At 49.5% G+C, this 27,785-nt stretch overlaps 1 protein-coding gene across 1 annotated transcript in view; it reads left to right on the top strand.

Moving 5' to 3' along the window:
- The window catches only part of Rfx8 (regulatory factor X8), a 56,793-nt gene extending 29,316 nt beyond the window's left edge, over positions 1-27,477 (top strand). Inside the window, 13 exon segments of the mRNA XM_038344093.1 lie at positions 1,783-1,849; positions 1,852-1,901; positions 3,239-3,317; positions 7,086-7,124; positions 7,127-7,197; positions 8,547-8,574; positions 8,577-8,699; positions 10,123-10,181; positions 12,058-12,214; positions 14,140-14,234; positions 19,700-19,814; positions 22,394-22,710; positions 27,283-27,477. Of these exon segments, the coding sequence (XP_038200021.1) occupies positions 1,783-1,849; positions 1,852-1,901; positions 3,239-3,317; positions 7,086-7,124; positions 7,127-7,197; positions 8,547-8,574; positions 8,577-8,699; positions 10,123-10,181; positions 12,058-12,214; positions 14,140-14,234; positions 19,700-19,814; positions 22,394-22,710; positions 27,283-27,477 (1,395 nt within the window).
- The last annotated feature ends 308 nt before the right edge of the window (positions 27,478-27,785 follow it).

Genomic DNA, 27,785 nt, shown 5'->3' with positions numbered 1-27,785 from the left:
GAGAAGCTGCCCGGACGCTGGAACTGTGAGTTCTCTGGGTCATCTCTAAGAGAAGCGCTGATGGTCAGACTGGTGAGCTTGTGAAACAGGCCCTTCCTGATGGTCGGTTCCTCACTATCCCCAGAGACCAGAGAGCAGGGTACAGCAGGACTGGGGCACGGACAGCATCCATAGAAACAAGCCTTTGAGCGACACCACTCTACATTCTGCCGTGTGTGTGTGGTGTGTGTGTGTGTGGGACACTGATGTCCCCACTGATTTCTAAGAGTCTACAGAAAGGGTGTTGGTTGGTGCCGCGTGCTGGAAACCTGAACTCACAGTATGCATTTCGGAAGTTCAGGGTCACCTGCTTTACCAGATGCTACCAGTTCAGAAGCCCTGGCTGTTGGGTGGTCCCTCCAACTCCCCAGTCCTCAGTGTGATACTCAGTAGTAATAAGGGGTGTCACAAACAAGGAGAAATTCCCCCTGGGGTGTTGCTGTTGTGTGTGGCACTTGTGGGATTGATGACTGAGCACAGCCCTCTGCCTGAGGAAGAGTGCCCAGGAGTTCAAAGGAGCTGCTGACCCTCAGGAACCCTGATAGACAACAACATACCCAGACCCCAGAAACCAGCAAGTGACTGAGTTCAGCATGCCCATGTAGGAACTGAGGGAACCAGGGATAGGATGTGAAACCTTGACCGGGAAGCTTGCCCGAATTCCAAGACCAGAACTGAGCACATACTTAAGATGGAGAGGAGGATGAAAAGCCTCCAATCTGTGTGGTTGGCTTTACACCAAAGTTCAATTAGTGGAATTCATTTCAGCAACCTATTATAGGGGAAAGCTTCCAAAAATCCCAAAGATGTCACACTAAGTAAAATTGGTGTCAACTAGCCAGGAGCAGTCCCACCCCCTACCCAGATGGTCAACAGTGTGAGGAGGGCCTGTGTGGTTTCCATCACATCCCTGGCCCCTTCCCTTCTAGCCCGAAATTTGTTACTCAAAAGTGAAGCCTGTGACGGTCATCTTCCGGTCAGCCCAGGATTTCTGAAACAACTCTCTTCTGAAACAGCTCCGACCCCAAGTTTATTTCAAGGAGCACATTCTACAGACGACCAGTTTCTAGAAATACGTAGTGACATTAGGCTGCTCATAGCTGATATTTTATTAATCATGACTATTCAGCTCCTGACTGTAACACAGGACCACCCCCCCCCCCAAGAATGATCCGTTGGGTAATGTATTTGCGGTGGTTTGAAAGACAATGGCCCCCAAAGGGAGTGGCACTATTAGGAGGCGTGTCCTTGTAGGAGGAAGTGTGTCCACTGTGGGGGTGGGCTTTGAGGTCTCATATATGCTCAAGCTATGCCCAGCAGTACTGTTCACTTCCTGTTGCCTTTGGATCAAAGTGGTAAAATTCTCCAGCAACCATGTCCGTCTGAACACCACCATACTCCCAGCCGCCATGTCCCTGCCACGATGATAAATGGGCTAAACCTCTGAACTGTAAGCGGCCCCCTCAATTCAATGTTTTCCTTTATAAGAGCTGCCGAGGTCATGGTGTCTCTTCAACAGCAACAGAAACCCTAAGAGGGGTTACAGCTAAACCCCTCCCTTTGTGGCCATGTAGCTGACAGTGCTGTAGGAATCACTGTGGTTGTACTATAGGGGAAGCTGCAGAAACAGTAGCACGTCTAAGACCGTGAGACAGAGTGACTTATATCTGTGACTATGACTTAGTCTATGTGCCAGAGAACTCATTTTGTTTTAAGAACTATCATCGTATCAATGACTTGTAGTGTGAAAATCACTCCCCAATAAAGACGGAACGGATAGGATCACCCGTGTCTCCCTTCAGAAGATGTCCATTTGGGAGCAAGAGTTGGCAAATAAGTACTCCCTGTAAGCTGGTAGGTTTGTGCCCTGAGGGACATCCGCCTTTTACTTTCAGGGCCTTCTTACTTTGCCTGTGAGGTGTTGTCATCACTGGGATAGCGCCTCCTTCCTCTCAGGCCTGTGAGGATCAGTCTTCCCTGTGGGCCTGAAACTGAGGTCTGGCCCTCAGAGCAGGTGCAAGGCTCCCTGGGACTGATGCTGTTCATTTTCTCAAGTGAGGTCTCCTGCGTGAAAGAAGGGGGTCAGAACAAGAAGGCAGAGAACTGGATTCTCTAGAACCTGGAGCTGGGAAATAATGCAGGGTGCTAGTGTTTAGGAAGAAAGGTGTCAAACATTGCTGGCCTTGGAAAATGGTTCAATCAATAATGTAAGTTGCCCATTGTGCAAGCATGAGGACCCAGGTCCAGAATCCACGGCAGCCTCAACACTGGCAGAGGCCCAGGTCTACAATCCCAGTGCTGGGGTGGCTGAAGACAGGAGGATAGCAGGAATCTTAGACAAACTAGTCTAGCCAATCAGTGGCCCAGGGTCAGTGGTACCCGTCTCAAGGAACAAGGCAAAAGTGAGGAGAGGGATTCCCAATGACCTCCATGGGCCTATGTAAACATGCACAGTACACAACACACACACACACACACACACACACACCACCATCAACACCAGCACCAGCACCAGCAAAAGCAAAAAGAGGGAGTCAGGTCAGTTGAGATGGATCAGCAGAGAGAAGCAAGCCTGACAAACTGGATTCAATTCCTAGGACTCACACAGTGAAAGGAGAGAAACCATTCCTCTGACTTACACATGCGCTGTAGCATGCATGCTTCCATATACACCTACATCATGAACATGAACTCACACATGTGCCATGGCATGTATGTTTCCATATACACCCACACACATGAATACGGAATATGACCTCACACATGTGCTGTGGCATACATGTTCCCACATGCATGAATAAGTAAATATAAAAATTCTTTAAAAAATTAGAGGTGGAATTAAAGGTAGATGAAGACATTGGAAGTCAGCCTCTGGCCTTTACACACACATGTGCGTGTTCACACACACATATGTGCACCTACAATACCACACACACTTCACACCCCCAAAAGTTACAGTGCTGTATAACCAACCGTGCTAGGTGAGTTCCCACAGGAAAACTAGAGCCCATGAGGTGTCAGTCTGTAACTTGTACTGACTCTCTGCAAACAAAGAACACAGGCAGGGTGAAAAGTCCGGCCACAGTCATGTCAGAACAGTGACAGGGATGGCCTCAGAGAGCAGATTCCACGGGCTCTCTCAGGATGATTGCTTGCGAAGTGGCCTGACAGATGAGCTGACATCCAAATGCTTTCCGAGGTGATCTTCCTCGCGGACGAGTACTGCAACTACTGTCAAGACATTTTACAGAATGTGAGGAAACCAAGAGCTGGAAAAGGTAGGCTTTTGTCTATAAAATACAAGCACTTATGATTGGTGTCAACCACTTAACTTGATCAGATCCATCCGGGGATACCCAGAGCTATCCCTCTGCATTCCAACAACTCATCACGCAACTGTTTGGTCATTGGTGAGGTCCTAGTCTCAGTGAAGGCATTTGGAAATTCTTCAAGGTTCCGATACGGGCATCAGGCATCATCACTCTTGAAGAACAGATTCAGCTGAGCGTGAATAAAGTATGGGGTGGTAATAGCTACCTTTTTTTCCCCCAGTAATGCCCAAGCCATTTTATCAACACATGTCATGGTCAAAAGAAACAGGACAGTAGGGATTATGGATTTAGCTCGCTCAGTGGTAGAGAGCTGGCTAGCAAGCACAAGACCCTGGGTCAGTCTTCAGCCTAAAAAAGAAAAGAGAGGAAAGAAAGAAGAAAAAGGACTTTGAGGCAGGTGATCTGGCATAGGCATTGTTAGATTTTATTCTAGAACTGACTGTGTGGCACTCAGTGATACATCACCTACCTATAGTATAAAGCTACCTATAGTATAAAGTATAATGGGGCCTCCCCATTACAGAAGGAGGGGCGTAGAATGGGCTGTGGAAAACACAAAATTGTTTGGTTTTTCAAGACAGGGTTTCTCTGTGTAACCCCGGCTGTCCTAGAGCTGCTCTTTGTAGACCCAGAACCAGACTGGCCTCAAAACCCACAGAAATCTGCCTGTCTTTGCCTCCCCAAGTGCTAGGCTTACCAAAAATTAATTTTTGAATTGCAGTTTATTTATTCTTTGTGTAGACATGACACATGTGTGAATGCAGGAGACGACTTCTCAGGCGTAGCTCCGTCCTTCCACCCAAGTGGGCAGGGGTGGAACTCAAGAAACCGTGCTTGGCTGGGCGGTGGTGGCGCACACCTTTAATCCCAGCACTCGAGAGGCAGAGGCAGGCGGATCTCTGTGAGTTCGAGGCCAGCCTGGTCTACAAGAGCTAGTTACAGGACAGGCTCTAAAAAAGCTGCAGAGAAACCCTGTCTCGAAAACCAAAAAAACAACAAACAAAAAACAAACAAAACAAAAAAAAACTGCTTGAAGCTACACTTGGGCCATCTGTCTGCCTGGATCTTACTTTTCTAAGCATGAGATAAAAATCCAGGGAAACAAGGGCACACTCCAACGAAGTTTTCCCAATGCTTTTCCGACCTAAGCATGTCAGCTTTGAGTGGCAGGCCCCTCAGCATGCACACATGGGCTATGGAGCCAGTGTGAGCGTGACAGTGAGAGAGGACTGGCTCCATCTCTGTGACTCGGAAGGCATTTTCCCCAAACTTGAGAAATGCCTGAGTTGGTAATGAAAAAACAATGTTACCCCAATAAGTCTGATGGGCCCTAGAGCTGGTCACTGGTCACCTTTTCCTGCCGGTGTTAGCCGGCTACTGTGAACTGCAGCAGAATACCTGAGACAAACTTACAACGAAGGGGCATTTCTTTTCGCTTGTAGTTTGGGAAATTTCGGTCCGTGTTTGATTGACTCTTCACTCTGCATCTCTGAGGAGGTAGAATAGAACAGTGAAGGCAGGGGTGAGCATCAGAACAAAGTATTCCCCCTGGTGAGACACTATGAGAAAGAGGAAGAGAGCAAGTGTCACAGTCCTCTTAAAGGCCACACCCCCAGTGGCTGGGAACACTGCCTACTGGGCCTAACCTCCTAAGAGCGTTACAGCAAGGACAAGCCTTTAACCTATAGGCCATGGGAGACAGTTCACATTCAAACTATCACAATTACTGTAACAGGATACCTGGGAAAGGCTCCTTTATAAAGGATTTAAAAAGTCATAGTTTAAAGGGTCAAGGTCTTAAGGACTCTGTCTGATGACAGCGTTCTTGTTGGCAGCTCAGCGCAATACACAAATCGTGTGTGTGTGTTGTGTGTGTGTGTGTGCGCGCGCGCGCGCGGCGCGCATGCACTGTGCGAATACACACGTGTGAGCACCCTGGATTTTCTCCTCCTCTTATAGAACCATGAGCATCCAGTCATCAGGCTCTTCCCTAATGACCTTCTAAATCCAAGTCAGTTCCCTAAAGGCCCTGTCTCTAAACACTGATATCTTATCCTCCACAATGGCATAAACCCCTTCATAAGTTCAGAGGAGGACAACCATAGCAGGCTGCATGTTAGACTGTTCTGGGTGCCCAGAGAGGAGAGCAGAAGCTGAAAGGACTCCCAAAGCAGGTCACCATGCTGCTTCCAATCCCCAGTAGGAAAAGCAGAGGCTTAGGCAGTCAGAAACCTGGGGACAGAAGGGCATCCAGATGGAACATATGTTGTAGGCAGAGGCAGCAAGATGTTCCCCAACGGGACATGACAATGAAAGACTTCAAACCTAAAGGAGATGGTGGCAGAGGTTGAACTAGCAAAGTTAGTCTGCCCTCCCCCATAAAGTTCCGACCCCAGTGGGAAAATCGGAAGGCCCCCCCATTTTGGATTGTCTGGACAGGAGTTTCATCATGGTCAATGTGAGAAGGGACACAGTTCAGCCTTGGTCAGTAACAGATATCAGGGAGAGGGGAACAACTGGAGAAAACACTTGTGGATGTTGCCTCACCAGTGAGCAGGAGCAGGGACCTTGGAGCAAGAGTCACCAACCAGGCTATAAGTGGATGGAGACACACACCCTGCCCTCAGCATAGCATTTCCCTGACTCTCTTTGGAGAAGTCTCCTGTCAATAGGATTCGAAGTCACGTCCTTACTGTGGCTCTCACTTCCTTGACAGCCTATTACTGGGACTCGCTTCCTGACTGGGGTCCTGGAGGGTTTTGTCCTGCTCAGGATGTCTCCGCCTGGATAAATCCCACAGGGCAAGAATCTTAGGGCTGGGGCTCAGTAGTGAAGAGCACTCATTTGCTTTCGTAGGGACCGAGTCCAGTGCCAGCACCAGCATGGTGGCTCAGAGCACCTGTAACTCCTGCTCCAGGGGACCTGATGTCTCTGATGCTGCAGGCTTACACACACATCTGTGGATACTAACACAGAGACACACGTGCACATACACACACGTAATAACTAACCTTTAAAGGCAGCAGTCTTCATTGGCTGGCAGCTGCCAATCTAGTTTAAAAAAAAATGGAAATGACGGATATATAAACAGGAAAAGAAGGAAACTGACAACTTGAGATGCCTCCCATGACTTCACAGTTGGTGCTGAGGAAGAGGCCCAAGGTGCAAGGCTGTTCCTTTTCTTTTTGTGCTGGAAAATGAACAAAGGGATTAGTCAGTCAGTCAGTGAACTTTTATTCTCAACCCTGATTGCCCCCCCCCACGTGGCCCAACCTTCATCTTATATCAACTGGAGCCCCCTGGTGGTCAGAAATAGCGTTCCATCTAGGAAGCATCCTCAAGGAAATAGGTTTCTGATGTGAGACCAAGGCAGGGCAGACCGGCTTTGGTTGCTGAAAAGAGTAGTTCTGCTGGAGAGATGGCTCAGTGGTTAAGAGCAGGGCTGCTCTTCCAGAGAACCCCGGGTTCAATCCCAGCCAGCCACATGGTCGCTCTCAACTGTCTGATGCCTTCACACAGAAACGCAACGCAGGCAAAAACACCAGTACACACGAAATAGAAAAAAAATAGTCTCCAAACCACGGCTGGTGAGACTGATAGCATATCAGTGCCGTGGTGTGAAGCCCATGCAAGCCTGCGGGGTCTCTGAATGGATGGGGATGGGGCCCACAAGGCACAGCCTGAAGTTTCTGATGATGCATTCTGTCACATTAGCGTGGAAGGAATTAATCACATCCTTCTGGAAATCTCTGCAGCAGACACCGTCATGCTCATGTCGCTGCCTGACGTGCGCCAGCTCTTTGGATGCTATGACATGCAGCTGTTTTTAAGGTGAGCAGAGCCTGATCCTCCTGCGCGTCCCTTCCAGAAACAGACGACAGTGGTCGAGTTAGAACAGCACCCCCCAATACGCACTAGCCCAGAACAGCACCACCCCCAGTACACACACCGGCCCAGAACAGCACACCCCAGTACACACCACCAGCTCAGAACAGCACACCCCCAGTACACACACCGGCCCAGAACAGCACACCCTTAACACAGACATGACCAGTGCGTGAGTGAATCAGGGCCTTTTGCTCTTTTTAAATTTTCCTCATACAAAGAATACAATGACCCATAATTCAGAATTTAGCCAGTTTCCATATCTGGACATACCAACCAAAGATGTTTAATTTATTATTATCTTGTTTGCTTGTTTTGTTTGCTTCTTGAGACAGGATTCTCCTATGCAGTCAAAGCTGACTGGAACTCACAATCCTCCTACCTCAGTCTCTGGTCTGGGATTATTAGATGTTCTCCCAGGCTAGTCTTTTAAAAGGGCATTTTTCCAGGGCAGTCACGGGGGGCGATGACGCAGAGTTTAAGTGCACTGACTGCTCTTCCAAGGGACCCAGGATTGGTTCCAGCACCCATATGGCAGCTCACAACCTTCTGTAGCTCCAGTTTCAGGGGATCCAAAGCCTCTTCTAGCCTCATCGGGCACTCACACATGTAGTGCACAGATGTGCCTCAGGGAAACACTCGTGCCACATAAAATAAAAAACAAATACAATTTCAGAGAAGATGTTTTTTGAATGCAGAGCCATGGTTGGTTACTCTGGAGCAGCCTTTGTGGGGCTTACCTTGCTCTGTAGCTCCAGTCTCTGGAGGCAGTCCCTAGGTTTTGAGGGTCAGACAGGCATTGTTTCTGTGGTGATCTGTCTTGCTCATCACAAATCTCACCTTTCAGGTTTCAAGATCTGGTGCCTCTAGCTTTTCACTACAGAAGGAGAATGAAAGAAGCTGACTCTGTCCTTAAACATGTAGATTTCTGCCCCTCCTGGTTTAACCAGAGTGCTGGCTGCTTGTTGTTGATTTTTGTTTGGCTCTGGGTTTTTGTTGCTTTAGCTGAATCAGGGACTAGAGTGGATCTCAGTGGCTAGTATTTGCTGGTATGTACAATCCATCCGCAGGATCAGAAAGAAAGAAAAAGATTCCAGTATCAATATTGGGAAGTCCAGATTGCAGTTCTGGCACATGATGGTGCCAGGATGTCATGTACAAAAAGCAGTGGCTGCATTAGGTCATTCGCGACCTCCCTCAGCCCTACCACCACCTGCTGGGTCCCCCGTGTCAGTTATTGGCAGCACCTGAGGCAGCCAAGCCGGCTCATGCTGCTTGATTCTTTCTCTGCAGGGCCTGGAGGACACGCTCCTCCCCGACTCCTGGAGGACGTTAGTATCCAGTACCTGAAATCTGTCCGGCTGTTCAGTAAGAGATTCAAACTGTGGCTTCTCAGTGCTCTGGAAGGGTTTCCAGCTGTCTTACAGATCTCCAAACTCAAAGGTAGGGCTCCACACAAAACCCAGGTTCTGCAAGACGAAGAACCGAATGCTGCCACAAGGGCAGCTCCATCCACCGGTGGGACGTGCGCAGTAACCCCGTGAAATGGATGCAGAGCCCCGTCTGCCTGGGTGATTTTGTCATCAGTGGTTCTGATGGCTTCCTGGGCTGAGCCACCCACTGCCAAACACTGCCTGGGTATGTTCTCCTCAATAGCTGTCAGGTGGATAGCCAAGTTCATTTAGGAGGAGAGGGAAAGCGTAAGAAACTCTCACTACTCGCAGCCTCTCCCCCCCACCCACAGTCTCTCCCCCCACACAAGCCTCTCCCTCCACACAGCCTCTCCCCCTCCCACAGCCTCTCCCCACCCCCTACAGCTCTCCCCCCACACATAACCTCTCCCCCCACACACACACACACAGCCTCTCCCCACACACACACCACCTCTCCCCCACCACACACACACACAACCTCTCCCCCCAACACACACATCCTCTATCCCCTTCCAGCCTCTCTCCACACACACACAGCCTCTCCCCCCCCCACACACAGCCCCTCCCCCACACACACAGCCTCTCCCCCCCACACAGCCTCTCCCCCCACACAGCCTCTCCCCCACACACACAGCCTCTCCCCCCACACAGCCTCTCCCCCACACACACACAGCCTCTCCTCACACACACACAGCCTCTCCCCCCACACACACAGCCCCTCCCCCACACCTTTTCCCTCCATCCTTTCCTTTAATAGTTTTTCCAAAGATATGAGAAAGTTGGGGTATTTGGAGATCTTGGTGCAAATTCTAGACTCCTCGGAATGCCTGGCTTAGTTAGCTCAGATTGCTGTAAGGCATCGTGCCCTGGGCAGCTCAGCAGCATCTGAGAGTCGCAGCTCGGCTGTTTTGTGAGGAAGGGATGCTGTACAGGCTGGAGGTCCAGCGTTGAGGGCAGTGGCAGACCTGATCTAGTCAGGACCTGTTTTCTGTTTCATAGACAGTCCGTCGGCTTTGCCCTCACCCTGGGGAAGAGGTGAGGAATTTACCTGAGTTCTCCTTTCTTAAAAGCACCAATCCCTTTAGGAAATTTCCACGTTCATGACTAATTTGCTCACTGAGGCGTGTCTTCTCAGTACCATCGCGGTGGAGCAATACTTCACCGTGTAGATAAGGGGAACCCAAACCACCCTGTAGCAGCCCAACCCAGATGCTAGGATTATACAAGTCTCTGCCACCAGGCTTCTATTGGCCATGCAGTTGCTACCCGACTCCCTCTGCCTTTGGGAAGGTCCAGCAGACGGGTGAGGAGGAGGAGAAGGCCCAGACTCAGGCAGCCCAGCTTCCCTGCTTAGGCATGGGTGCCTCCCCCGCCTGCCCAGAGGAGCTAGAATGTGCAGAAGGAGTAATGGCCCTGTGTATTATTCTTTACAGAAGTCACTGGATTCGTCAAAAGACTCAGGAGAAAGACATACCTTTCCAACATGGCAAAGGTACACCCAGCTCAACCTCCCTGCGTGCTCCCAAGGCACACGGGGAAGCTCCGTATCAGTCCCTGACTGCAGGAGGGAGGCCATTTCATCCCAACCATAGGCAGATACGGGAGTCTGCTGGCCACTGGCTGGGGAGGCCCTCAGGTCCTGTGGTGCAATGTGAGAAGCCCACCCTGCCCCTGGCACTGGAAGGCTCCAGTCACCTCTAATCTCTCTGCACAAAGAGAGAAAGCAGAGCAGCGTTTAACAGATACTGGAGGGATGCCCTGGGGGTGCCAACCTGGGCCAGCTGGTGTCAGAGGTGAGAGGTGAAAGGTAAAAGGCAGCACAGTAGACCCTATGATGGACAGGTGGGTAGGCAGACAAACCCCTCCCCCTCTATATGCGACCCTCTGGACTCTGTGTGTCTGGGGCTCCAGTCTCCTCAGCTCTGAGCCTTTGGCCTCTGTGGCGGTTATGTAGCTGGCGTACACGCTAGAGGCTGGTGATACAGCTCGAGCCTCCTGGATCAGCAGGTTTCTCCCATAGCTCAACTCACCTCAGCCTGAAGATGATTCAAAAGCCTTTTACAGTCACGTCTGTACTGAGTGTGGACAGACATTCCCTGTCATCGTGCCTTGCAACAATACCACACCACACAACCTTTATGGTATCGGGTGCTCCGAGTGCCCTAGAGATGGTCTCAGCTGTATGGAAGACTGTATGGACCATGCACAAACACTGCATCTATAAGGGGCTTGGGCACCTAGAAAGCCTGGCATCTATTCCAGCCCACCCACAAGCAGCAGGTAGACAGGAAAGCCCACTGGCCACTGGCTAGCGAGGCCCCCAGGTCTCGTGGTGCGTCAAGAAGCTCACCCTGGCCCTTGCCCTGGGAGATTCCAGTCACCTCAGCTCTCTCTGTATACTGGCATTACAGAGCATCTAGAAAACCAGCCCCACAATGATGCCAAGGGACCCTGGTATAATGGCAGCATCCTGGATGTGAGCCTGAAACCCTTCAGACAGCAGATCAGGAGACAGCTCGGGCACCAGCGCTATGCCCCAAGTACTTCTGAGCTGGAGAGGAACTCACCAGGTCCTCTGTTAAGCAGTCCATACATCTAGCACACGGTCCTCCCTGGGTTCTGAGCTGGGCTTCAGTCCATCCCCAGTCTGGAGTGCATACGTATTCATGGGTCTTCCTGGCAGTGCCTATGTAGTGGGCCCTTGATTTCATCCCAGTCAGGGGGCGCATTTGGGTTCTGAAGTGAGCCCTGCTCCGAGCCTGATCTCTGCTCTTGTGCCCCCGTGAGGATATTTACTGAATATCCCAATGCTGCTCCCTCCTCTGGGAAATGGAGATGGGTGTAGTTGAAGGCTCACCGGGTACCTATACTATGAAGTCATGAAAGTAAAGGTTTCTGTAGTCCCTGCCTGATAATTCAGTAAATCAGCTCTTAAAGGTTGCATTCCCATTGGAAGCTTCCCAGAAGGAGGCACAGAAACAGGGTTGGGACTGCACCTCAGAGAGAAAGTGACTCCTGAATACCCAGAGCAAGAGAGAGGGAGAGAAGGCAGGCTTCCAAAACCCCACTGCCATCTGCTCAGTATCAAGGACAGCATTTGAGATACTGATCAATTACCCTCCAGTTTCTTTTCTCGGGTCTTGGGCCTGAGTAGGGTGCTGAGGAAGACGAAGCTTGGCAGGTCTGGCTTCCTGACCTAGAAGGCATACAGTCTGAACATTCATGCCATTTGAGATTGATGTTAATGGATGTACCCACAGCCACTTTTCCTACCCCTCAACAGCAATAGGAAGCTCTGGGATGTCCAGGGGGAATGAGCCACGGTACTGCGACACGAGGTAATCCCTGTTCTCCCTCTGCATCCTTAGACCATGAAGATGGTCCTGAAGAATAACAGACGAGTCGGCCTCCTGAAGTCAGATCTGCGCGCCATCATCAGCGAAGGCACTTTGGATATTTCGAAGAAGGTCCTGGCAGGTGACTCGGGCCATGAAGAGGATCTGGAGAGCCATGCAGAGATGAAATGTAACCCTCCTTCACAGCACTCTCCCTTTGGGGCGGGCATAGCCACAACTAGGAAGATCCCTGGACACCTGAGCAGTAGTTACCTCGCTGACCTTGCTCAACGCATGTCTTCCTGCAGGGGCGACAGGAAACCCAGGAAATCCCTTATGGCATCTGCTCCCAGGGCCTTCCTGAGGGTCAGACAGGGTGTCAGTGCCAATGTATGTTTGGGGAGAGAGGGGCACAGAGAGATAGGCTTCAGTGTTGCTGCTTGACAGCATTTCTATCCAGATACCCTCCTCAGGGGAACAGGGAGGGTCATTCTGCATCTGTCTTGTATACACACTAATCCATCCTGTGTGATGGGATGGAGTCAGCGCCGTGGCTTACCAAGCCCTGTTGACCTGCTGTTAGCCCCGTTGAATTCTAACAATGCGGGGTGTAGGGGTCCGGCTGCTCACCGTGGCACTATTCCACAAACAACCCATACAGCGCACCAGATTCCTCCACTTGACATTCGAGAACTGTAATCCTTTTTCCAAGAAAGGGAAAATACATTTTCTACAAAGAGGCCCAGTTAATTGCTGGTGACACACTGAGTTTGGGGGTTGGGGGGTGGGGGTGGGACAGGAACAGATAGAGTGATTGGAACCTTCCAGAGGACCTTTCAGGAGGGTGGCAATGGGTGCCAAGCTCCACTTCCAGTCAGAATACCCCAGGAAGATCTAGCAGCTTCTTTCTCTGAAGGCTTAACCCCCTCCCTCCCCAGCCCTCTCCACTGTGACTGAAGCTACCTGCAAAGACGCAAGTGCCTTCCGGTGTCAGCTGTGCTCATGCTGGGGCACCCAGAGGGCCCCTGCCACATAGCAGCACTTCGGTTTCTGTGACCGGATGGTTGCACATAAGCCACCTTCAAAATAGTCTTTTCTTTGACCTTGAAGTAGAGGTGGCCTTGCCAAGGCTGTACGTGCTAGTTATTAAGCTATGGAATAACCCATGCTTTGGGTAATAGTATCTGTCAACCCTCTTTCACTTGTCACTTATGTCCTGTGTCCCTAAGACCCTGGCTATCTCCAATCTAGATGCCCCTGGCATGCCCCAGTTCCCTTAGCCCAGCAAGGTTCAGAGCTCTGGGCATCAATTCCCAATAGTGAGGGGCTTAAAAGTCTCCCTCCAAGGGCACTGGCTTCCCCAGAAATCCCAAGTGGGTATCCGTACACTATTCTTGTCTCTAGCTCTAACCCATCTATAGAGCCCAGTGAAGACACAGGGGCCTCAGATGCCTACGAACTTCCTCTTGGCCTGTCTAGGGCACATGTGTGTCTGCTAGCATCTCTCTGTGTCCCTCCGAGAGGCTTGCAGCGTTCAGTCAGTGCATGCTAGTTAATTTTGGTACCTGAAGACCCCATGTTTCTGAAATCCAGAGTCACGGCACCCTGTTGCTTCCTAAACACTTGCTAGGCAGCTGCCCCCAGGAAGGAGAGGAGTTCTTCCTCCTCCCATGCTACCTGGGACACCCAGACCTGACATCACACACAGGCGGGGGTTCCACCTGTGTGAGTACATAACCCCAGGCAAGGCACTTACTGCCTTTGATGCCCCCATCATTTAAGTGACACTAATAAACTAGCTCATTTGTGAACCTGTCAAGGATAGGTGAGGTCATGTCTGCACTGTGCAGTGAGCTCATCTGAAGCCCAGACTCTGTGTAATTGCAAGGTAGAGCTATTGTCTCCAAACATGTCTTTCCATTGCAACAAATTGCAGAGATAAGACTACGATTACCAAGAAGGTGGCCCCAGAAATGACTGGGGTGATCCTTTGTGTTCAAGATGAGTCCCGGGAATTCCCTCTGGACTGTTCTTCGGGTCTGGCCCCTGGGTTACTGGGGCATGAGTACCTAGTTCATGCAATCTTTTGTTTATTCCCACTCTGTGCCCTTGCAGGCTTGGGCTGTCTGATTTCTTTGCTGGAAACCTCCACGGATCTTGCTGAACTCCTGAACTGTGTATCTTCAAGCCTCCAAGCGCTCGTCTTCCAGGTAGAAAACTCTGAATTCTTACAGGACAGGAGTGGGTGTTGATCCTTCCAGCTAAATTATAGCCTCTAGTACCCAGCACTTACCTGTATGACTCTGGCCTTGATGGCCTGGGAGGTGGGAAGCTGGGCTCAGAATTCAGCCTTTGTTTCCAAAGAGCACAGGCCTAGGGAAGAGTCCCTTTGAAGTACTGTCTGTCCTGAGGGCATGAGAAAGAAGTTCTCTGATGGTCACAAGTATGTTGGTGTAGTGTGGGTGTTATGCCAGGGACTTGGCCTCTCAACTCTCTAACAAGGCACAAAATTGGGAGATGGCATGTCACCTTGTGTGTGTGTGTGTGTGTGTGTGTGTGTGTGTACTGCATTTAAGTGAACATGGAGTAGCATACATGCATTGAGTAGAAGTGCGAGATGGAGGAGTAAGGTACATGGTTGTGCACGTACACGTGTTTGGGTACACAGGTGTCTGTTAGAATAAGGGATGTGTCTACAGATGAGTGGAGGCAGGTGTGCACATAAACCTTAGAAAGAGGATGAGGGGGCGAGGGCATGAGCATCAGGTGGGCTGTTGAGGAGGAAGGGTCTGCCCTGGGAATAGCAGTGCCCATCTGGGTGTTTTACAGACATGTCCCAATAAAGTCTGAAGAACCTCAAAGGCTGGGCATGGTGGTTCATACCTTTAATCCCAGAATTCTATAGGAAGAGGCAGGAGGATCTCTATGAGTCCATAGCAAGCTCTAGAACAGCTAAGACTGCATAGAGAGACCCCATCTCAAACAACAACAACACAAACAAAACAACAAAAGAAGAAGAAAGGAAGAGCTGAAGGGGGGGGAAGGGCTGCAGCTGTGTAGAGGTCAGGGTGTGTGTGTAGGCACAGCGCTGCTTAGCATGTGTGAAGTTAAGGTTTCCACTCCCAGGACCATACACGCTTATGTACACGCATGCACGCATGCACACACGCGCACACACAGATGGGTGGTCAGTGGGTGTGACTGGATAGCTTCTTCTTCTGGCACGTGGGCCTCTTGGGATTCCTTTCACTGCGGTTCTGGGCTTAACTTTCATCGCCATCCAGGTAGACAGCAAGCCGTGAAAAGCCATGAAGACCAAGAGAGGAGCTATAGCACCATGCCTGTGGTCCCTGTTGAGCGGGGGCAGCTCAGGGCTTTGGACCTGAACTTAGATGGAATCCAGGACTTGCCTTCAAGGGGCCTTGGAGAAAGTGTGGGACTTGAAGTGACGTGTGAAAGGCACACAGCCTAATTATCAGCTGAGCGAGAGGGGCAAAGTTTCGGGGAAGAGAACCCTAGCGTAGACTTGTAGGCCAGATCCAGTACCCTGGGGCCTGAGAACTGGAAAAGGGCATTCTCTTACCACTACTCCCCTGTCCCCCTGTGCCCCCCCCCCCACCCCAGCTTCCCAGCCTTCTGGGTAGCCCTGGCCGGCATCTGCATCTCCAAGAGATGAGTCAGAAAAAAAATGCCTAAGAGCCCGGAAGTTCTTTCCAATGGTCCCTCTCATTCTTTGCTTCTTAAAAGATAATCACCCCCAAGCTATGTGAGGAGGGTGGACACCTAAGACTAAAAAAACTGAGGCTGGAACATTATGAATTCAGGACTAGCCTGGGCTACATAGCCAGGCCCTGTGTGAAAGAAAAAAGTAATAATAATTCCAGATCCTATACTAGCCGATGATGGACTGGACAGCTGAAGGTTGCACCTTGTCAAGGGTGCAGGCTCCTGAGGGTCTGCCCTGCGTCTGCACAATCACTCAGTCTCCGTCTTTAACCAAGAAATCTTTAATGCCAGTCCTGCCTCTAAGCAGCCAGGCTGACCTGCTTGCTCACAGTGCAAGTCACATGACCCCACGTGACCCCCCACGTGTTGCCTGCCCATCTCCAGCACCCTCTCTGCAGTCTTCACCAATGTGGCGTGTTAAGAAAAATGGCGCTTTTGTAGAACATGCCCTGGAAGGGCTTGTTATTATAAAATAGTCTGGCTGATTTAAAAACAACGATCCAGATGATGGTCAATCAAGCAGTCAGTGCAGAGCCTTGGGCCTGTCAGAGATGACTCATGGCTGTGGTTGTCAGCATCTGGCGGGGTTGTTAGCGACGAATATGTCCAACTTTGTTCCCCGTCTACTCAGTTTGGACCCAAGAACACTTTTAAATGTAGAAATCAAGAAGTGCCTTGAAGCGACAGTGGTGGGCCAAATGTTCACTGGTGCTCCTGGCCACCCAGAGCTCCCTCCCAGGTGCCTTTAGGTGACACCCCATCCCTGTGGGCTGAGGATGTGGTTCAGCTGGTAAAGTTCTTGCCTAGCATAGATGATGTCTAATCCCCAGCATCTCATAAAAACTATACACAGTGATGCACCCCTGTAATCCCAGCCTCCAGTGGTGCATCCCTGTAATCCTGGCCTTCAGAGGTGGAGGTGGGAAGACAGAAATGCATCACCAAACTTGAGGCTGGGTTTCAGGGTTACCTCAAAATAGATAAATAAAAAAATAAACCAGCAAATGTACTCCCGTGTTTTCACAGTCCCAATGTCCTTCAACCTCACCCTCACTCCACCGTCTTGATCACTAGTGGGAGCCCCTCCGAGGTGGGAAATGTGGTAAGAAAGATGGCAAGGCTCAGAGAAGCTCTTCGGCCTGTGCAGGTTTTCCGAGGGGGTGGAAAGAAGAAAAGACATTTCCCTGTCTCCAACCAAACTTTCCCTCTCTTCTTCAAAGACATACAGTTGCCAGTCACGCACGGGCCACATGGCCTATGACCGACACTTAGACAGGGCTTGGGGACAGTCATATGGTATACACACTTAAAACTCACGGCATTCCATGGTTGTAGTGCCCATGTGACCAAATGCTGCTCTTAGTCTCCACAGAGAACATCATAGTCACGTGTGGCAGCATCCGATTGACACCCAGGTTAGTGCCAGCCACCTCAGTCATCCAATGGCCAGAGTTATGTGAGCGCAAGGGCAGGCACTCACACCGCTAGCAACCGGAGCTGTTTCCCACACAGGCACCCCCACGATCTAGTGCTGTGGGTTGTGTACCCCCTGTCAGTTAGACATGGCATGCAGAAAGAGCTGGTTTACGGGAACTACCAGTGGTACTTCTCCACGGCATTTCTTTGTGGTGCCTGCTAAAGAAAATGAAGTGAACAAAGCTCATTTAAACAAAGAATGGCTCCTGCGCTGGGCAACCCCCCAAGCCAGAAAGGGCCCCTCTGTCACATTAGCAGTGTTTTCAGACAGGAAAAGCTAAAGAAGGAAGAAAGAGGGACAGAAAGTCAATGGGCCGTTAAGGTTCAACAAAGTCATATCATGCCAGTTATCATGGGCTGAGACCTTGGCTAGTCTCCCACTCCTTCCTTCCCTTCCTTCCTAATCGTCCCCTCTCCTCTGCCTACCCCTCTGTCCTGATTTCTTGGGTCAAATAAAAGCCTTAGTTTTCTTTTGGTGACAGAGCATTAGTCTGAGTGAACCCATATGGACCTGTTGGGACTCGGTACAAGAACTTAGTTCAAATCAATGCCCCCTGTAAAGTTTACTCAACGTACTTCACAACTGACCTTGCTTTAACAATTGTGTGGGGACTGAGAATGAAATAGGTTGATTTCCCACCTCCCTGCTTCTCTCCACCTATTTCAAAGGGCTCTACCTCAGACCCATATCCAAAGGAAATGAAGCAAGCTTATTGCTAGATTCCTAGCCTGGTGGCCTGACTCCAGTGACCCTAACAAATTAGGTCTGGTCATTCATCCCACAAAACAAATGGGAAAAGTAGGGTCTGAAGGGATGCTCAGTGGTTAAGAGCACTTGCTGCTCTTCCTGAGGACTCAAAGTTCAGCTCCTAGAACCCACATGGGGAAGCTCATACCTGTAACTCCAGCTCCAATGAGTCCAGTGCCACCTATAGACCTCCACAGGCAGTGCATGCATGCGCGCACACACGTGTGCATACACACACACACACACACACACGAGAGAGAGAGAGAGAGAGAGAGAGAGAGAGAGAGAGAGAGAGAGAGGACCAGCCTCCTCAGACTAATTTTTGGATTTCTAGATTGTAAAGGAAAAGGGCAGACCTGAGTGGGGTAAGATGTGGGGTAAGGATGTGGAGTGAGGATGTGGGTTAAGGATGTAGGGTAAGATGTGGGGTCAGGATGTGGGGTGAGGATGTAGGGTAAGATGTGGGGTCAGGATGTGGGGTCAGGATGTGAGGAGATGGCTAAGAAGTGGCATGATTTTTCAGCCTTGATTCAGTTGTGATCAGGCTTAGTCAGGCTGGGCTTTGTCAGTCATGAGAAGATTGCTACTGTCTGCGGGAAGAGACATAGTCTCGTCACAAGAGGCTTAGCCACCTCACATGTTGCATCTGGAAATCAAAGGAGACTTCCTCAAAAATGACTCAGTGGAAGGGAGACAGACAGAAGCAGAAACGTCAGACTTCAAACTTGTCTGTGGGTGCGGCAGCGTTTACATGTGTACGGGCCAAAGGACAGCACTGGTCCTGAGCCCAGATACTGTCCACCCTTTTTTTCTTTCTTGCGAAAGAGTTGTGCACCCCCCCCCACTTCCCTGAAAGCACTGTAAAGATTTTATGACAGGGTGGTTTGGGGGGTGGGGGTCATAGGTGAGTATGCCGCCTGTATGAAGAGGTCAGAGGTCAACTTTCTAGGCATTGGTTCTCCTTCTATCGTGTGTTTGAGGCAGGCTTTCTCTCTCATTCTGCTGCTGTTGTCCGGTCCTGGCTTTCCCTGGCAGTCCTTTGAGACAGGGTCCTTCACTGGCTAAGGGCTCATCAGTAGGCGAGGCTGTCTGGACTCTTCTTTATCCTGTGTACTCTGGGGACGGAACTCAGGTCTTCCTGCTTTTGAGGCAAGCACTCCTTCAACAGCTGTCTCCTGAGCCAAACCCTAAACCTAATATTAGGATCCATCAGGTATCTGTAGGTCCAAGGGCAGGGTCACGAACAGCAAAAGTGGACGCTATGTCTTTCTTTCAAGACTAGAAATAGCCCCCCCCCCCCACCCCGCTTCCTTCTGCTTTGGTTCTTTTGTTTTTTTTTTTTTAATTGAGAATAAATACTTCTCTCATATAGTACATCCCAACCACAGTTCCCCTCCCTCCATCCCCCACCTCTCTCCACCCTCCTCCCATCTACTCACCTCCATCTCCCTTCAAAAAAGAGCAGGCCTCCAAGAGGCAACACCATGACAAAACAGAACCCTATAAGACAAGGCAAAGCCCTCACACAAAGTCTGCCTCTGTTCTTACTTGGCCATCTCTGTCTCGCTCTTTGTCCTTCTCTTTTTAAAATGTCTGCTGTTGATCAGTAAGTATTTGGGAACATGGGGTTTGGTGGCAGTGGTGGTGGTGGTGTGTTTTGGATTTTTTTTTAATTTTGTCGCAAACAAAATATATATATTTTTTTCTCACACGCAAAAATAATAGCCAAGCAAAAGCAAAGAAGAATTTGTCAAGCTGGCCTCCAGCTTCCAGCTAAGATGGAATTTCCTTCTCACCGCCATGAGCAAAGCCATGACCCTGAGCCACAGAGACAGTTTTGGTAAGTCCAAGACTCGGAGACGTGTTTAAGGGGCCGAGAGAGCACTGAGGTGGGGGGCGGACTCCACGAGACAGCACTTGCTCGACGTGTGCAAGGCCCTGAGGTTCAAGCCCTGGCACTGAAAAGCAAGCAAAGAAATAATAACTGTATATAATAATGTCTTATTAGATAAATATTAATAAATAGATAAATGATACGGTAAATAATAAATAAAAAGAATGTTACAGTAGTATAAATATTAATGTTGCTGTGTAGAATCTATTCCTCTTTTCCCTTAACATTTTGTATAATGTGCACCACAGACACAGACACAGACAACTGTGGTTATCTGTTCGTTGGTGGCAAGGTGACTGTCTATCGAATAACCGGACTGTGTGTCAATCTCATCCGTGACAGCTGGACACACGGGAAAACTATCCCTGTTTTTGAGTCATAAATTGTGACTTTTTTTTTTTTTTTTTGGTTTTTCAAGACAGGGTTTCTCTGCAGCTTTAGAGCCTGTCCTGGAGCTAGCTCTTGTAGACCAGGCTGGTCTCGAACTCACAGAGATCCGCATGCCTCTGCCTCCCGAGGGCTGGGATTAAAGGCGTGCGCCACCACTGCCCAGCTCAAATTGTGACATTTTTGAGAAAAGTGCTCGGAGATGGAGGGGAGACATGTCCTTTGAAGCCCCTTTTTTAACTGTTAGGAACAGCCACTGCTAAAACCACCACCGTGTGCAAATGGCAGACTTCCTGCTCAAGAGTTGGTTTTCCTCTGTCGAGGCCAGCCATGCCAGTGGAGGATGAAGCGTACAGGAGTCGTGGGGAGGGAACTGGTTTTTTGTTTGTTTGTTGTTTGTTTGCTTTTGCGGTTTCCTGGGATGAATCATTCGTTGAACAGGTTTTTCTCGCCCCCCCCCCTGCCCCTGCCCCCGCCGGCAATGTTCAAGGCACTTTCATGGGTGCCGAGCAGATAGCGTGTCAACTTTTGTGGGTTTAGAGTCTCCTAGGAGACAGATGAGGTGCACCTCCAGGTGTATCTGTGAAGACATTTCTAGAGTAAAGTACCTGAGGAAGGATGATCCAACTGGAAAGTGTGTGGTGTCTCCCACCACCGAGGGCCTGACAGAGCAGAGGGGACAAGGCAGTCTGTGTTCTATGGTGTGGACTGCTTTGCTCCACCATGCCTTCCCTACCATGACAGACTGAGCCCTCTGAAACTGTAGGCCATGCCCTCCCTCCCTTAGGCTGCCTCCGTCAGGTGTTTAGTCCCACTAATGACAGCTAATGCGGCAGATTGAGCCTCCCCTCCTATAGCCTATGCACTAGGGGGTCAGAGTCAGCCTTGCCCCACCAGCTGCCAGGTGCCCTGGCCCCACACAGACCGAGCAGGGAGAAGGCAAGCCATTTTCTAGATCAGTTTGCAAACACCCTGTAGCTCTGCTCTTGGGAGGATGGCTCCTAGAAGTTACCGTGTGGGTGACACCCATTTTTAATGAGGCACTCCCTTCTAATGAGGTCCAGACTTGATGCTAACACTCATCGCGGCAAAGAAGTAGAGTAAGACCAATGTGTGAGCCCAGAAGAATGCCCGGGTCTGAGGGTGTCATTCCATCTCCCGGCCTGTCACTCAAAGCCAAAGCATCCACACCAGCAGATTCCCCTCCTCATGTAGACTAGCTTTGACAAGGCTTAGAAGGCTGGGCATCGCTGACCAAGTTGACTATAGGCAAGTCAGCAACTGCCTCACAGGGAGTGCCCATCCCCCTACATCCATCAAGAATGGATGAACACTGGATAGGAGACATCGTGGAGGCTTGGAAATGGGCAAAAACATTTGATGTGGACAGAACCTGTAAGAAGATGGAGTCCACCAAAGATACATAGAGAATCCTGACTCAGAAAAAAAATGGAGTCCACACTTCTGGCAAACACATTCATCATTTTACACCTCTGTAAACCACAGCCAACTGAAACCCCTAGCGATGCCCACTCACACAGGCGCACATTGCTGGTGTCCTCGTGCAAAACTGACCGCTGCCCAGAGAACAGGTCACGTCTGCATTTATTTGTGACCTACCTGTCACCAGGCCCTGCTGCTGCCCTATGCTTGCAATTCCAGTTCTCCTTCCATTCACCCGCAGCATCTCCCTCATCCTCTCTCTCCTTAAATAAATCACATCAGAGCCACAGTTCTGCCTTTGTTTAAAAAGTATCTTTAAAGATTGCACAGGCCAGAGCTCCCGTTCTGTTTCTTGGGCAAACATCAAGGGCAGACATCTCTCTGGAAGAGCAGAGGGACAGCACCCATCTCTGTGGTGGACTTTTTTCTCCTACCTCACACCAGGTGAGTTTTCAGTTCTTTCGTAGGGACTCAGCTCGAGTCTTTGGCCCTCTATCTCTGAGGGCTGATGTGCTGGGTTTCTTGTGTGTGGACGACTGCAAGAGTCACAGGTTCCTTACCACCAACCACACCAGCCATTCTGTTGATTCTCTGGTAGCAAGAAGTTCAAAGCCATCCATTCAGGAGAGATTGATTTATGCCTGTCTGTCCGCCATCTATCGTTTGTATTCATTTCTGGTGTTATTGAAATGTAGGCGCCTGGCATCTGTTCCATTTGCTGCTTTTGGAATATGTGATTCACATTCTGGAGTCGTTCGTAGAGGAAGAAGAGGAAGAGGAGGACCTGGGGAGTCTCCAGGACTTGCTGTCAGATGAGCAGTTCCTCACCCAGCCAGACCAGGCCCTTTTCCACCCTCTGGATACTTTGCCAACATTGGAATGTGCAAGCCGGAGTGTGGAGTCACCTCAGGTGACACTGAAACACATGAGCCAGAGCTGCGGTCCCATGGGTGTGAGCAGCATGGTTCTCCAGGTGCTGGGCTTCCTGGTGGACACCGCCACAGGCAATAAGGTAAACAGAGAGAGAGAGAGAGAGAGAGAGAGAGAGAGAGAGAGAGAGAGAGAGAGAGAGAGAGAGAGAGAGAGAGAGATAAACAGAGTTAATAAAAATGCATGAGGGGTAGGAAACTCATAAAGATCACACAGACTGAACAATGATAAGGGGCTTCCAGAACTCTCTTTGGGTCTGTAGTCATTTTGTGAAGGGCAATTAGGATAGCTTGTCTGTTCACTGCCGGGCAGCACAGGTGTGTAGTATGTGGTACAGTGATATGCCGGGCATGAGGAGAAAGGTGAAATGTGTAAACGGTGAGTTTGCCTTCACGGCGCTCACACAGTGTGACTAAGCTGTCGGTGAGTTTGCCTTCACGGCGCTCACACAGTGTGACTAAGCTGTCGGTGAGTTTGTGTTCACACTGCTCACACAGTGTGACTAAGCTGTCAGTGAGTTTGCCTTCACGGCGCTCACACAGTGTGACTAAGCTGTCGTCGGTGAGTTTGTGTTCACACTGCTCACGCAGTGTGACTAAGCTGTTGGTGAGTTTGTCTTCACGGTGCTCACACAGTGTGACTAAGCTGTCAGTGCCATTGTCTCCCAGAGCCCCCATTGTCCGTTCTCCCTTTCAATAATAAGAGAATTTACAAATAGAGATGGGGAACGAAGACTTTATTGGAGTTGGAAGGAATGAGAGTATTCTGAGCTTAATGGTAAGGATGCGGGGTGGGAGTCTAGAGATTTAAGATGGATATTCTATTAAAATAAAAGTAGAAAAGATGCCACAGGGAGCCATACAGCTCCCTGAGGCAGAGAAAGAACTGAGGCCCAGAGACTTTGTCCCTCAAGGGAGCATGGGATCCTTTTCCTCCCAGGTGGTATGTGGCTTGGGCAGGAAAACAGATTCCATCATTTGGACCAACCAAGAGAGAGGAAGTATCTAGCCACGGTGGTTTTTGGTTTAACCTGTGTGGCCAAGAACCCAGAGAGTATGTAAGACAGGAATGAATAGTAACAAACTTTACCTTTTAGATTTGGTTGCTCTGGGCTACGAAGGACTCACTGGTTGGATTTATCCTTGGGCTCTGGTATCAAGTGTGAAGCCCCTGCCATTGGCTCGTCTTTAATGTTGCCATTTGGTACGGGCAGTCTGTGGACATTGGGTACAGACAAGCTGGTGCAGGGTTTATTCTAGCTTCTAATATAGCTATGGAAAGCCAGCCCTGGAGGTTCCTCATTATGGCACTTGAAATCTACCCCTTAATAATAATAATATAATAGTAATACTTTTTATTATCTTGTTGTATGCATACGCATGAATGTGCATATATTTGCATGTTCTTGTAAAAGGGCACGTGTGCACAGGTGTGTGTATGTATGTGTGTGTGTATGTGTGCGTGTAGGACAGAGGTAAACTTCAGGTGTCATTTCTTGGGGCTACCTACCCTTATTTTGAGACAGGGTCTCTCATGGAGACCTGGGTCTTGCTGCTTCAGCGAGGCTGGCTGGAGTCCTCCTGTCCCCACCGCCCAATCACCAGAATGACAAGAATGTGCCACTGATCCTTTCACGGGGGTCACTTGAGACCATCAGAAATATCAGGTATTTCATTGCAACTCGTAACAGTGGACAAAGGAGTCAGCCCGTCACGACGTGGGTTCTCCTGTGTGAGCGAATGCAATCAACGAGCCAGGCCCCTACCTACGGTGGGAGCTGGACTGCTCAGATGAGGATGGTCTAGAACCAGCATCACAGGAGCAGTGACGGAAAGGAGCCCCGGACCTCTAGGACAAAGGCTACGACAGGAGGATGGCTCGCCTTGAACAATGACCTGGAAAAATCTATGAAAACCCATCTGAACCTATTCTAGAGCATTCTGTAGAACCCTGTAGAACCATCAGCTTTAGTGCTGTGCTTAGTATTCCGCTTCCAGGAAGAGTATGGGCTGCAGTATGAGAATTTGTTAAGAAAAGACACCATTCCATGGTATCGATTAAAACATGATAAGGAACACTTTACTCAAGACTGCTATGGTGGTGCAAGGACCACAGAGCAGGGTCTTGCTTGACTCTGAAAACATGAAGAAGATATAGAGAGATGTAGAGTTAAGCATCAAGGAGCAGTCAGCGAGTGGGAATCACTAAGAGGGCATTTGAAGTCAGGAAGGGTCTGGGTAAATCAGCTCACTAAGCCTGTTCTTAAAGATAGACCATGGTGACCATATTTATTCTGGGGATTGGGCTGAGGAACCATATATGCAGGGTGATAGAGTATCAAGGGGTAGTAGGATCTCCCCGAATTGACTAGAGATTCCTTAAGTGCATAGATGGTTCTAGAAGAAGATTCAGAGTTAAGTTTGTCCAGGCAGAAGAGAATCGTGTTCAAGCTTGGCTGTTCGCTCTTAGCCAGCAAGGTAAACAGTGAACTCTGACCTCCTGAGCCACAGTTGGACAGGACGGAGAGCAGGCATGAATTTCACTCGGCTGTGTGGGAAGATGATGTCACCGGCTGTGTGTTACACGAGACAAAGCTGAGGCTTGTGGGTGGTGGAGAGGTTTTCCCAAGGTCACCTCACTGAGGACCGGCAGAGTGCAGGGTTCACATCCTTTCCGAGACTGACCTTCCTAGCATCTATCGTCAGTGACCCTTTCACTGATGGGATTAACTCTAAAGTCAGTGACTGGTGAGTGTGTGGTTCGTGCAGATGAATTTCAGAATTTCACCTCTTCATCTGCTACCTGAGAAGCCAGAGCAAGCAGCTTAATCCCTTAGGGCTATAAGAGTTCAGTAAGCCAATCTCTGAGAAAGGCTCAGAAAATTCCTCAGAACACAGACCAACCAATCACTGGTCGTTATTGTCGTTTCTCCCATCGAGCCTCCTGCTCCAAGCACCTGTCCTTAACCCTCCACCCCATCCCATAGCGCCCCAGAAGTTCATCACAATGAGGTTTGACTTATGCTTAATTGGTGGAAACAATAGAGAAGATATTAAAAACTTAATTGAACTTGGTAATAAAGCAGTACAAGCAGATGAATGACAGATAATCCGAGGTAATATGCATTAGGGATTAATTAAAACTCCCTGTTTCTTCACGCCTGCTGAATCAGCTGTAATGACTTAAACAAGCTAACACCGGAAAGCTACACACCTCTAATTTCCATGGCTCCCATTATTCGGCATGCGCGCTCATCATCGGCAACCGAAAAAGCACCCCCCGCCCCCCATCTCATCTGTATTCATCTGCTGAGAGTTAACGCCCCGTGCACTGCACATCTGTGAGAGCCTCGTTCTCAGAACAATTTAGCGCTGCCCTGCACCTAGGGTACCAGCTGTGTCAGCATTCCAGACTGACACATCCATCTGTCAGTCTCGGGCGCTGTGGTGACAGTCCAACCATCCTAAGATGCCAAGGCGTGTTTAAGAGAGAAACCAAAAGGTGCTGATGACGTCAAATAAGGAAACCCTTTTCCAAAGACAAACTATGTTTTCTGCCTTCACGTTCTCAGATTTAAAGCACAGAGAGGGAGAGGGAGAGGGGGAGGGGGAAAGGGAGGGGGAGGAGGGAGAGAGAGAGAGAGAGAGAGAGAGAGAGAGAGAGAGAGAGAGAGAGGGGTGTATTGTGTGATGGGGAGAAGATTATTGTATCAATGTTGGAGTCAAAGATAGTTATTTTGTCTGTTGCATTTATTTTCCTCTGTGTGTGTGTGTGTGTGTGTGTGTGTGTGTGTGTGTAGGGGTGTATGTGCTCATGTGAAGGTCAGAGGGACAACTTATAGGAGCTGATTCTCTCCTTCCCTCATTTAGGTCTCTGAGATCAAACTCAGCAGGTTTGGTAGCAACTGCCTTTGTCAGCTGAGCCATCTCGCTAGCCCAAAGACAGACAGATTTGGGGGGTGTGGTGGGGGGAGGGGTGTGACTGTTGCAGCTGGAGAGAGATATTTTTGTGAGTCTTGGCATCTAACTTGTATCCCATGCACATCTTTGTAAAAATATATTCACTTATGGGGGCTTTGCTGTTGGAGTCAGATCAAGCGGAGACACTTGTTTCTACTCTAAGATTTGCTCAAAGCTTTGCAGATTTTCCAACTCCCCCAGAGGTGAGGGACTCTATGACTCTATCCGTTCCCTGTTCCCCAGGGTGTAGGCAGGTCATTGAGAGAGGGAACTCGAGCCTGTGAACGTCTGCAATCCCTTACTTCTCAACCTCATGTCAACTCAGCCGGTGGAGGGCAACTGTTTTCACAGCCCATCCCCCAATCTAACTGTACGGTTGAGGAATGGTGGGGGGGGGGGATCTTTATGGGAAATTGTCAGCTCTAGGATGTTTCTCAAAACCACAGACCCTCACCCCATTCCTCAAGTCAATCCACTTGACTTGAGCCATCTCTCCTGCCTTTTCCCCTGATCATGTGTCCTCCCATGAAATCTCCACTAGATCCCAAAGATTCCCCTGAGAAATTAGGATCCTCTGGCAGGAGCAGAGGAAGTGCACACACGTTCTGTAGGCCCCCAAGTGGGTGGCTTCTGCAACCAGGACTAGTATAACACTGACCCTTTGTCCTTTCCTTTCAAACCCTTCCCCCCTGCAGCTCATCCAGGTATTGCTCGAAGACAAGGCCACCGAAAGCACTGTTAAACTCAGTCTCCCTGTGGGACAAGAAGCCCTCATAACCCTAAGCAATGGACAGAGATTCGTGATTCACATATCGGACGTACCCCAAAGCTCGGAAAATACTTGCTGCAGGAAAAGCAATGTGAATATGCAAGGCAATTTGTTGGAATAGGGCATGAGGAAACAGGCTTGAACCTTAAAATATGTATTAAATCCTACAGCTTTTGTATTGACCTGAGAGATTTTATGTATATAATAGAGGAAGCACTTTATGTTTGTACGTGTTTTGAGATATTGGTTTTGATCAAACTATAAACTAATTTGCAGAATGATTCTTTTTGCCTCTTGCTTTTCCTTTGGATATTGTTGGACAGTTCTCTTTGGGGACAGAAGACGGATGTAAGAAATCTCATTAGGAGTGTTTCGGGAGAAAGGACGCAGCGTGAGGACCACAGACTGGTGTTTCTCTTCCGCTTTGTT

Source organism: Arvicola amphibius, chromosome 9 (assembly GCF_903992535.2).
Source record: "Arvicola amphibius chromosome 9, mArvAmp1.2, whole genome shotgun sequence".
NCBI lineage: Eukaryota > Metazoa > Chordata > Mammalia > Rodentia > Cricetidae > Arvicola > Arvicola amphibius.
Note: the sequence above shows the minus strand (reverse complement) of the source record. Positions and strands in the feature narration are given on the sequence as shown.